The 11,431-nt window shown below is 44.1% G+C and overlaps 2 protein-coding genes across 5 annotated transcripts; one reads left to right on the forward strand and one right to left on the reverse strand.

The window, feature by feature from the left end:
• Positions 1-593: 593 nt before the first annotated feature.
• On the reverse strand, positions 594-2,766 carry LOC136768509 (zona pellucida sperm-binding protein 3-like). Of its 2 annotated transcripts, none has more exons than XR_010821986.1 (9): positions 2,386-2,766; positions 2,190-2,308; positions 1,994-2,097; positions 1,734-1,911; positions 1,509-1,629; positions 1,286-1,371; positions 1,094-1,209; positions 870-1,024; positions 594-758 (listed from the first exon to the last, which is right to left on the reverse strand). XR_010821986.1 is itself a non-coding variant. In XM_066722743.1 (9 exons), exons 1-9 carry the CDS (start codon positions 2,734-2,736, stop codon positions 646-648), a joined length of 1,311 nt encoding a protein of 436 aa, XP_066578840.1. In that variant the 5' UTR covers positions 2,737-2,766; the 3' UTR covers positions 594-645. The 2 variants fall into 2 exon arrangements, 1 of the variants encoding a protein (XP_066578840.1); XM_066722743.1 differs by having other exon boundaries at positions 870-992.
• A 4,905-nt stretch (positions 2,767-7,671) lies between these two features.
• LOC136768510 (zona pellucida sperm-binding protein 3) lies at positions 7,672-9,840 on the forward strand. 3 transcript variants are annotated; one of them, XR_010821987.1, is made up of 9 exons: positions 7,672-8,050; positions 8,128-8,246; positions 8,339-8,442; positions 8,525-8,702; positions 8,807-8,927; positions 9,065-9,150; positions 9,227-9,342; positions 9,410-9,564; positions 9,676-9,840. XR_010821987.1 is itself a non-coding variant. In XM_066722744.1 (9 exons), exons 1-9 carry the CDS (start codon positions 7,700-7,702, stop codon positions 9,786-9,788), a joined length of 1,311 nt encoding a protein of 436 aa, XP_066578841.1. In that variant the 5' UTR covers positions 7,672-7,699; the 3' UTR covers positions 9,789-9,840. The 3 variants fall into 3 exon arrangements, 2 of the variants coding, with proteins under 2 accessions (XP_066578841.1, XP_066578842.1); XM_066722744.1 differs by having other exon boundaries at positions 9,442-9,564; XM_066722745.1 differs by lacking the exon at positions 9,410-9,564.
• Positions 9,841-11,431: the final 1,591 nt, after the last annotated feature.

Here is an 11,431-nt window from a genome sequence, read left to right on the forward strand (position 1 = left end):
ACTGTATTATACAAACACCTCTGCTACCTTCCATTCGTACATTTAAACTGACCTATGAAGTTTAGTATTCCTAATGATGCATTTAATATTTACATCAACTACTATACAGATTCTACTACTAGTAACTTATTTACTCCTATAAACACTAGGATTATAAAAATATGAACATACCTAATCCAACCAATCTGCATATTACCAATTCTAATGCTACTTCCTGTGGTTACAATCCTATATATTGACAGAAAACCCAGAAGAAACCCACCTCCTGCTTATGGTCTTACACAGTACAGAGAGACCGACCATAAATAAGGACAGACCAAATATTGCAAAATACTCGAAGCCCACGATTAATGAGGCTGAACTTAATCTTCTGAAACAAGGCCCTGAAATTGATGCAGCTGGGAAAAGCAATGCCAATAGTAATAAAGTTGTATCCCCTCCCATACAGAAGGAGCCTTACCCATTTCCATACAGAGCCCCATATTGAGCAGCACCAACAAAGCAGCTAAGCACATTGAGGGGGGAACCTACAGCTATTACATGTTTAGCTACATTTCCTCCATTCACCCAGATTGTGGAAAACTACACTTCAATGACACGTTACAGAAATTACTTTATTGCAGGTTAATCATACATTAGTATGAATTAGGACATGGATTTGCTTGGTCTCCTGTAGAGCACAGTCCCCAGCACAGCTATGCAGACCAGTCCCACAGCAATCACCACACCAGCCAGGACCACAACCTCAGCAGGTACACCTGCAAAGAAAGCAGAGGTCAGGCAGTTCAGTGACACCAACATAGCCAATGGTTTCAGCAAGAAGTGCCTTCTGAACCAACAAAGTATGATGCCACTGGTAGGTCCAATACCTGCAATCTTCTCATCACCCATTGAGGGAAGACTCTGCACTTCAGAACCCATCACAGGGAGGGAATCCCAGTTCTTCTCAAGCACAACCACAGTAACGGTTGCATCACCCTCCCATTCTTCAGCTGGAACATGGCGATGGTCAGGAACCTAAACACTGCAGAATACATACACTAGGGGGGGGGGGGGGGGGGGGGGTGAGGGGAGACAAATAAACCCCACTTACCCCCCCTGGATGCCAGGTCCCTCCTGTATCTCCTAAAATACCTGGATCTGGCACCTGGGACACAGCTGGAGTCACAGCAGCCACAGACCTGATCACTCCCATCCACAGAAATCCAGCTAGAGTAGGGGCACAGCAGTCAGCACAGACCCCTAGAGCCAACCCACAGGATACAGCACCATTGCCACTGCTCACCTGTTGCCCTCGGTGTAGCAAGCCTTGTTCACAGAGTCCACATTCTGGGAAGCAGGAATCACCTTCAGGTGGCAGGAGATGTAGATCTGAGAGAGAGGGACAAGCCTTCATTGAAGAGGAATTCTGCTCAGGTTCACAAGCACACCACTGAAAGCAGAGGAGGAAGGACCGGGGTTGTCAAGCTTGTGGAGAGCAGAGGCAAGGCGATGGGTGGAGGGCTTACGGAGCTGCTGGCGTTCGGAGAGAACCGGAAGGCATCCAGCATCATCTGGAGCGTGGTGTTGTCCTGAGGTCTTGGCATGAAGCGAGAGCTGGAGCCCGTCACCTTGGCATCAGTCAGGCACCTGAGGAGATGGGGACATGGATCATCTGAAGCCCCAGTCCAGTAGGACAGTGACAGGAGATGTAGGGGCACATAGCTATAGATGGGATAATGGGGAAGACCAACCCATGGTTTCCAATGAAAGTATAACTGGGGGAAGAGGTCGGGTCAGAGTCCAGGGTGGCCACACAGCTGTCCACAAACAGAAGCAGGGGCATGTGGTCGGCCACTGTGAAGGAGGCCTGGAGGTTTAGGACGTCCCCCAGGAAATACACATTGGACGGCCTCGCAGAACGCCAGTCATCTGGACAGGAACAGGGGAGGAACTGGTCAGAGGCATAGAAGAAGCAATATCCAAGAGCTTATAGGGAGAGGAACACAGCTACCAGTCATGAGGGTCAGGGAGAAGTCCAGGACATCCTCAGCAGACTTGGTGGAGGTGTATGGGACCCAGGTGGGGTCCAGGGCATTGCTGCTCACATTGTGAAACCTGGGAAGGAAAGCAGAAGGAGGTCCCTGGGCATGCAGGAGTGGGCAGAGTTAGTTCAATACCCACAGCAGGCTGGACAAGACGGTCCTCACCTCGGATAGTGGCATTCAATATCGTAAGCGGCTGTGTCGGTTCTCACGATGGATGTGCCGCTGAGCATGCTCGGACTGTAGTCCAGGGAGAAACTGTACACTAGTTCATCTGCCACCATCTACAAATACAGCAGGTTTACATGTTGGCGAATAGTCGGCTTTGAAAAGCAGGCGATCAATACGAAGCAGTACTTACCGAAAGGTTACTAAGACAATCCTGCAGCTCCTCCTCGAAGAACAGGACCTGCGCCACGTCATCCTGCCGGGTAACCGCGCAGTCTCCCAGGCTAATATCCGAGGGCTGGATCAACTGGCCGGTACCGAACAGGTCTCTCTTCACCTGCACCTGGATGGTGCTCTCCCCGCACACTGCCGACACGGCCTGGGAATCCTGCTGCTTGTGCTTCGGGTACAGAGGAGAGTCAAACGCTACCATAGCTTGAGTTTTCATAGCAAACCGCCCTTTCCCGTGTTTTTCAACTCTAGCGGCATCGCAGAGAACAAGCAACACTAACACCCCAAAGCCGACACACCCAGACACTTCCATCTTTTCTCAAATCAAAACCACGATTCTCTTTCGGGATGAGCTGTGTGATTTTATAGCAGAAAGCCCTCCCCTCCTAATGGAGTTGCGCTTCTGCGTAGGAAGAGATTGGCACGTGGTATGGAAGGCATTTTTACCACAGTTTTTACCCTGAGAAACAAGTGTAAGTAGTTGATTACTTCTACTTGCAGAAGAACGTATCATGAGCAAGTTATACATTGACGTGTGTAATGTCGCAATGTGGATTTTTAATCACCACTTCACCTACTAGTTGCATTCAAAACAAATCCCCTTTAGCGGTATGAAGTGTTCAGTGTCATTACATTCATTTGACAATAATTCAATTAACACCTATATTTATAATAGTCAAAAGAAAGGAACATATGTCTTTATGTATGTGTATGATATAATATTGTATCAATCTTTTCCCTCAGCAGTATCATTAATGTTCAGTTTATTCCTGTCGGTAAGCTTCAGTGACTTTATTAACGCTTTCCAGTTCATTCTCTATAGAGCTAAAACACTACGGGTGTAATACTCAGTGATGCCGCTACGCTTTTTGGCGCTGTTGCGCAGTTATTGCCTGAAGTTACGGTGACTGTTTTGGAGCTTTCTGTTTTGCAGTGCGATGGAGAGGTTTTTAATACTTTGACGATCGGTATAGCAGCGAAAATGTACGAAAAGAACACTAGACATCTGTAATAAGAGGAGAATATACCTTTTCCATTTTCACTTAATCAGTTATCTTCTTCCGTTACTATATGAATGAAGCCCCGGTATTTGTTCTACATAGAGAACAGTTTACTGGGTTATGTGTATTGCAATGGAAAACAAATGTTTCTATTTTATATTGTGGTAACGTAGTTTTATTTAAGTAACATATGAATATCTTGACAAAGAGAAAACACCGTTTTATTTACGTTCTGTTCTGATATTGTATGTTCTATGATGTTTATGTTCTTCAGTGACTACAGGTGTTCTAGGTGTAATGTAGGGTTTAAATATGTTTCTATTTCATATTGGATTTATTTCGTTTTAATAGTCTATCAACAACCTGACTTTTTAGAATACTGTAAAATAGTTCAATAACAAATATCCAATTGATCATTATTTTGATATGACATGCTATTACCATCACACAGGTGCACAGGTTGGAAAACAAATTGGATGGGAGTTTTTGTGAAGTTTTGATAGGGACTATTAGGTTATTTAAGGTGGTACCAGAAGCATTTAATTGATGATGAAGTTAAACAAAATGCTAGAGAGATGGTGGTAGTGAGGAAAGGAAATGACAGGGTGTGAATTCCAAGCATCATGGTTAAAATTAAACTGAAAGCAGAAATGGCAGAGAAAGAAAATATGTACTGTGATACAGAAACAGAAATGTATACAGAAACCATTCTGGAATGGCACAGAAAGGAAAATAGTATGTATTCTGGTTATATTTGTTTCAGGTTTTACTGCAATAGAATCTGATAGTAAAACAGATTTAATTGAACACATAGGTTATTCTTCAAATTCAAGTAGTAAATATGTATATTTACACATCCTTGTATTTTCTTGAACAACTGTATTTTACCTTTATATGAAAAGCATACATTCACCTAGTCATTCACACAGAGCACAGGTGATAAATATTGAGATTTACTGTTACAATGGTGACTAAGAAGTTGTGGAATTGCAGATTTCTTGCTACAGGTCACACAGCGATAGTGCTCAAATGGGTTTAGGTTAAATTTTCCAATAACAAACTCAGACATTTATTTGCTATTTACTTACTCATATACTTGCTAACTTTAATTTAGCAGTCGACTTAAAGAATTGCAGGGGTTTGTGAGTTTCTTTCAACTGTCCCAAGAAAAAGAAAAAAAATCAAACTTTTTGTTAACTTTTCCAATAACGGACCCAGAAAATAATGTAGTTATTTACCATTATATCCTTGTTAACTTAGTTATATTAATGTATCAGTTACTTTAAAGTACAGTGGTTTGTTGGTAATAGAAATGTGTGCACATTCAGAAAGGTAAAAAGTCACACTGGATGAGTACACAATAAAATAAAGTTACACTTATAATATGCTTCAAATACAACTTGTGAACTTATGTACCGCTAGGGTCAATAGTTATTGATTGATGATCGTTCGGAAAACCACATTTTCCTATTGACTTGAATGGTGGAACGCATTCTTGCGCCCAGACATTCCAAGCTGTAAGGTCAGTAGCCAATCAGCGTTGGTTTATGCACATTACAGCCCAATCAGCTTCATGGATCACAGAGTTCAATTTATGTCACACACAACGGTCACACTCCCGCCTGGAGGCCATTGGATATATGAAACAAATAGGTGTGGATGTGATTGTAACCGTGGCCCCCGGATAACCCCACTAGTACCAGCTATGCCAATGGGGTGGATATATTAGAGCAGAAGGCTTAATACTATACTTACTGATATGGAGACTTATGTTGTTTGTAATGTGCCCATATTACAAGTGATGTTCAGTGAGCTAAAACTACTAAACATATCTGCGTTCCACTATGACAGAAGACAGACTTTATGGGCTCACGCATATGTACATAAATAAAGACGTCAAACTAATGTATGCTGATGTTATTGATGAATTTCTGCATCACAACCGGAAACTTGCATTGACCTAGAAACTCCTACATCAGCGGTGGGAACAGGACCCCCAGACCCCTCACCGTGAACTCCTCATTCCTCTTCGCTCTTGAAGAGCCGGTATTAATGTTTTATATAAATTGTATCATGTTTTGTATTAATAATAGTATGCAGACCGAGCAACTTAGATTTATCGAGCCAACAAGGCAGTTGTTAAGGATACATCCTTTTTGTAATTCCTCTCACTGCTTCCACTTCTGTTGGAAGCTGTAGGCATTCAGGGTAATGTAAGTAGATGAATTATGAACTGGTTGATATATAGGAACCAGAGGGTGTCGATTAGAGGAGTTGTTTCTAACTGGAGTGAGGTTGTTAGTGGAGTTCCACAGGGAACAGTACTAGGGCCTTTGCTTTTTCTAATCTACATTAATGATCTGGACTCTGGGATAGTTAGCAAACTTGTCAAATTTGCAGATGATACTAAAATTTGTGGCTCAGCAGATACAATCGCGGCAGCACAGGCTATTCAAAGGGACTTAGATAATATTCAGTTGTGGGCCGACACCTGGCAGATGAAATTCAATGTGGACAAGTGCAAGCTAATACATGCAGGTAACAAAACTGTCCACTGTAATTACAGTATGGGAAGAATACAACTAGATGAAGTAACGCATGAGAAAATGAGGAGTCCACATAGACTCCTAGGTCTTTCTCCATCCAAACAATGTGGGGAAGCAATAAAAAAAAGGCAAACAGGATGTTAGGGTATATTGTCAAAAGTGTAGAATTGAGAACAAGGGCAGTAATGTTCAGACTGTACAATGCACTAGTTAGAGCTCATCTGGATACTGTGGACAGTTCTGGGCTCCACACTTCAAGAAAGATATCGCTGCTCTAGAGGCAGTTCAGAGGAGAGCAACCAGACTTATGCCAGGTCTGAAGGGAATGTCCTACTGAGAGACTGAGGGAACTGACCCTTTTCACCCTGGAACAGAGAAGACTACGTGAGGAACTTGATTCAAGTCTCAGTTCTTAACGGACACCAAACGAGCACGATGGGTCGAATGTCCTCCTCTCGTTTGTAAACTTTCTTATGTTCTTCTTTCTTCTTATGTTCTTTGACCGAAAGCATTGCAGAATGGGATTTGCTATCTGTTTCTGCTTTGCAGTGTTAGTGCTGCTTGTTCTCTGTAATGCGGCTACAGTTCCTAAATCAGGGAAAGGGCGGTTGGTAAAGAAATCACAAGCTATTTTAGAGTTTGACTGTCTCCAAGACCCGTTTCCAGATGTGGGGATGTTAATTCGTATGCATTGCTTATTTTAATTATTATTAGCATCAGGGTAGAACAACCAATTACAAGTCGATTAATAAGGCTGTTGCACACCTTCTCTTCAGTAGCAGGTTTGTACTACTACTACTACTGCTAATACTAATAATATTCTTACCGCTTATCGTTTTACTCTTCTACTGTAACAGACGATGAATAAGAAATAACATCCCCACATCTGTATTTTGTCATTCAATAAAATAATATTCATTTTACATAGTTGTTGTCAATATTTAGATCAAGGTTTCTAAATATAAATTGAATGAATGATGAAACTGTCCATTGTCATTATTACATTTAATCTGAAGTGGTAGACAGAAATTCAGAATGCGACTTCACAAGCGTACACTACACAAAGAGAGTCACGCTGCTGTGCTAGGCTTGCCACCATTAATGGTCATCATAATAATGAACGGGGGTCGATTAAAGACCCCACAGTCAAGTCACCGCAGGGGTCTCAAACTTAATTCCTGGAGGGCCATGTGTATGCTGGTTTTCGTTTCTCCCGAGTACTTCATTCCTTAACTGGTCTAATAAATGATTCAATTTGACATATTTGAATTATATATCAGTATATTGCAAGGTATGTTACAGTCGAGGGTCTAAAAGTGCACTTGATTTAAGGTACAGTTGCTAATAAAATATCCCGGGGTCTGAATAAGTGTTTAACTGTATCTAGCTAATTAAAAAATAGACCAATTAAGTCATTGAGGACTCTGTTGCAACGAAAACCAGCATAAACACGGCCCTACAAGCACTGATTTGAGACCCCTGATTGAACCTCTCGTTTACATGAGACTGCTTTAACCACTAGACGGCTGATTGATTGTCTGTTATTCTCTCATACAGCATCTGGCCGAAACTGTGGAAACGCACGACTTCAAAAAAACGTGAACATCTCTGGTGCTCGTCAACCGGAGAACCTGAACATCATTAGGAGACGAGGTATTTCTGGGTATAAAATCAGACAGACTGAATAGAAAATATATCGTGGATTTGCTTTGACCATAAATAGTACACTATGGGAGTTGTTTGTTGTGTCGGCTTTGGGGTGTTCGTGTTGCTTGTTCTCTGCGATGCCGCTAGAGTTGAAAAACACGGGAAAGGGCGGTTTGCTATGAAAACTCAAGCTATGGTAGCGTTTGACTCTCCTCTGTACCCGAAGCACAAGCAGCAGGATTCCCAGGCCGTGTCGGCAGTGTGCGGGGAGAGCACCATCCAGGTGCAGGTGAAGAGAGACCTGTTCGGTACCGGCCAGTTGATCCAGCCCTCGGATATTAGCCTGGGAGACTGCGCGGTTACCCGGCAGGATGACGTGGCGCAGGTCCTGTTCTTCGAGGAGGAGCTGCAGGATTGTCTTAGTAACCTTTCGGTAAGTACTGCTTCGTATTGATCGCCTGCTTTTCAAAGCCGACTATTCGCCAACATGTAAACCTGCTGTATTTGTAGATGGTGGCAGATGAACTAGTGTACAGTTTCTCCCTGGACTACAGTCCGAGCATGCTCAGCGGCACATCCATCGTGAGAACCGACACAGCCGCTTACGATATTGAATGCCACTATCCGAGGTGAGGACCGTCTTGTCCAGCCTGCTGTGGGTATTGAACTAACTCTGCCCACTCCTGCATGCCCAGGGACCTCCTTCTGCTTTCCTTCCCAGGTTTCACAATGTGAGCAGCAATGCCCTGGACCCCACCTGGGTCCCATACACCTCCACCAAGTCTGCTGAGGATGTCCTGGACTTCTCCCTGACCCTCATGACTGGTAGTGGTGTTCCTCTCCCTATAAGCTCTTGGATATTGCTTCTTCTATGCCTCTGACCAGTTCCTCCCCTGTTCCTGTCCAGATGACTGGCGTTCTGCGAGGCCGTCCAATGTGTACTTCCTGGGGGACGTCCTAAACCTCCAGGCCTCCTTCACCGTGGCCGACCACATGCCCCTGCTTCTGTTTGTGGACAGCTGTGTGGCCACCCTGGACTCTGACCCGACCTCTTCCCCCAGTTATACTTTCATTGGAAACCATGGGTTGGTCTTCCCCATTATCCCATCTATAGCTATGTGCCCCTACATCTCCTGTCACTGTCCTACTGGACTGGGGCTTCAGATGACCCATGTCCCCATCTCCTCAGGTGCCTGACTGATGCCAAGGTGACGGGCTCCAGCTCTCGCTTCATGCCAAGACCTCAGGACAACACCACGCTCCAGATGATGCTGGATGCCTTCCGGTTCTCTCCGAACGCCAGCAGCTCCGTAAGCCCTCCACCCATCGCCTTGCCTCTGCTCTCCACAAGCTTGACAACCCCGGTCCTTCCTCCTCTGCTTTCAGTGGTGTGCTTGTGAACCTGAGCAGAATTCCTCTTCAATGAAGGCTTGTCCCTCTCTCTCAGATCTACATCTCCTGCCACCTGAAGGTGATTCCTGCTTCCCAGAATGTGGACTCTGTGAACAAGGCTTGCTACACCGAGGGCAACAGGTGAGCAGTGGCAATGGTGCTGTATCCTGTGGGTTGGCTCTAGGGGTCTGTGCTGACTGCTGTGCCCCTACTCTAGCTGGATTTCTGTGGATGGGAGTGATCAGGTCTGTGGCTGCTGTGACTCCAGCTGTGTCCCGGGTGCCAGATCCAGGTATTTTAGGAGATACAGGAGGGACCTGGCATCCAAGGGGGGTAAGTGGGGTTTATTTGTCTCCCCTCACCCCCCCCCCCCCCCCCCCCTAGTGTATGTATTCTGCAGTGTTTAGGTTCCTGACCATCGCCATGTTCCAGCTGAAGAATGGGAGGGTGATGCAACCGTTACTGTGGTTGTGCTTGAGAAGAACTGGGATTCCCTCCCTGTGATGGGTTCTGAAGTGCAGAGTCTTCCCTCAATGGGTGATGAGAAGATTGCAGGTATTGGACCTACCAGTGGCATCATACTTTGTTGGTTCAGAAGGCACTTCTTGCTGAAACCATTGGCTATGTTGGTGTCACTGAACTGCCTGACCTCTGCTTTCTTTGCAGGTGTACCTGCTGAGGTTGTGGTCCTGGCTGGTGTGGTGATTGCTGTGGGACTGGTCTGCATAGCTGTGCTGGGGACTGTGCTCTACAGGAGACCAAGCAAATCCATGTCCTAATTCATACTAATGTATGATTAACCTGCAATAAAGTAATTTCTGTAACGTGTCATTGAAGTGTAGTTTTCCACAATCTGGGTGAATGGAGGAAATGTAGCTAAACATGTAATAGCTGTAGGTTCCCCCCTCAATGTGCTTAGCTGCTTTGTTGGTGCTGCTCAATATGGGGCTCTGTATGGAAATGGGTAAGGCTCCTTCTGTATGGGAGGGGATACAACTTTATTACTATTGGCATTGCTTTTCCCAGCTGCATCAATTTCAGGGCCTTGTTTCAGAAGATTAAGTTCAGCCTCATTAATCGTGGGCTTCGAGTATTTTGCAATATTTGGTCTGTCCTTATTTATGGTCGGTCTCTCTGTACTGTGTAAGACCATAAGCAGGAGGTGGGTTTCTTCTGGGTTTTCTGTCAATATATAGGATTGTAACCACAGGAAGTAGCATTAGAATTGGTAATATGCAGATTGGTTGGATTAGGTATGTTCATATTTTTATAATCCTAGTGTTTATAGGAGTAAATAAGTTACTAGTAGTAGAATCTGTATAGTAGTTGATGTAAATATTAAATGCATCATTAGCAATACTAAACTTCATAGGTCAGTTTAAATGTACGAATGGAAGGTAGCAGAGGTGTTTGTATAATACAGTTTTGTAAAGGGAATCCGTATCGTAAAGATGGTCTTAAGAGCATGTTTAAATTGTGGTTAAAGCACACGATATGCTATAGGGGGGTGGAGGGTAATTATGAGACTTAATTTTTACAAATGTGAGTGAAGCTTTAATGAGAAAATGATGAATGTTGTGACTGTTCATCCAATCAAAAGGTGCAAAGTTTGTAGGCTGTCCTTCTGGAGGGAGGAGGTCATCATGGAAGCTGATGTCGTCCTGTTACAGCATACAAATTGCACAATCTTGTGGTTTTCTTTAACAATGGACAAGGAGGTAACATCTTCAGCTTTGAGAGAAGGAATTGGAAGTCCACAAATGGACAAACCTATGGGCTGTACAAGCGTGGGTCACTTCTCTTATCATGGAAAGACATACAAAAATAAAGTTTACAAATGAGAGGAGGCCATTCGACCCATCGTGCTCGTTTGGTGTCCGTTAAGAACTGAGACTTGAATCAAGTTCCTCACGTAGTCTTCTCTGTTCCAGGGTGAAAAGGGTCAGTTCCCTCAGTCTCTCAGTAGGACATTCCCTTCAGACCTGGCATAAGTCTGGTTGCTCTCCTCTGAACTGCCTCTAGAGCAGCGATATCTTTCTTGAAGTGTGGAGCCCAGAACTGTCCACAGTATCCAGATGAGCTCTAACTAGTGCATTGTACAGTCTGAACATTACTGCCCTTGTTCTCAATTCTACACTTTTGACAATATACCCTAACATCCTGTTTGCCTTTTTTTTATTGCTTCCCCACATTGTTTGGATGGAGAAAATCCTAGGAGTCTATGTGGACTCCTCATTTTCTCATGCGTTACTTCATCTAGTTGTATTCCTCCCATACTGTAATTACAGTGGACATTTTTGTTACCTGCATGTATTACCTTGCACTTGTCCACATTGAATTTCATCTGCCAGGTGTCGGCCCACAACTGAATATTATCTAAGTCCCTTTGAATAGCCTGTGCTGCCGCGATTGTATCTGCTGA

This window comes from Amia ocellicauda, chromosome 14 (genome assembly GCF_036373705.1).
Source record: "Amia ocellicauda isolate fAmiCal2 chromosome 14, fAmiCal2.hap1, whole genome shotgun sequence".
Classification (NCBI taxonomy): Eukaryota; Metazoa; Chordata; class Actinopteri; order Amiiformes; family Amiidae; genus Amia; species Amia ocellicauda.

What these genes read in the sequence shown, in the direction of transcription:
- LOC136768510 (XM_066722744.1), top strand. Translation starts at nt 7,700, where the DNA reads ATGGGAGTTGTTTGTTGTGTCGGCTTTGGGGTGTTCGTGTTGCTTGTT. An exon ending in CTCCGAACGCCAGCAGCTCC is followed by an intron (nt 8,928 to 9,064) that starts GTAAGCCCTCCA and finishes CCTCTCTCTCAG; the next exon opens with ATCTACATCTCCTGCCACCT. An exon ending in TGCTACACCGAGGGCAACAG is followed by an intron (nt 9,151 to 9,226) that starts GTGAGCAGTGGC and finishes CCCCTACTCTAG; the next exon opens with CTGGATTTCTGTGGATGGGA.
- LOC136768509 (XM_066722743.1), bottom strand. Translation starts at nt 2,736, where the DNA reads ATGGAAGTGTCTGGGTGTGTCGGCTTTGGGGTGTTAGTGTTGCTTGTT. An exon ending in ATTGTCTTAGTAACCTTTCG is followed by an intron (nt 2,309 to 2,385) that starts GTAAGTACTGCT and finishes CTGTATTTGTAG; the next exon opens with ATGGTGGCAGATGAACTAGT. An exon ending in GGGTGATGAGAAGATTGCAG is followed by an intron (nt 759 to 869) that starts GTATTGGACCTA and finishes CTTTCTTTGCAG; the next exon opens with GTGTACCTGCTGAGGTTGTG.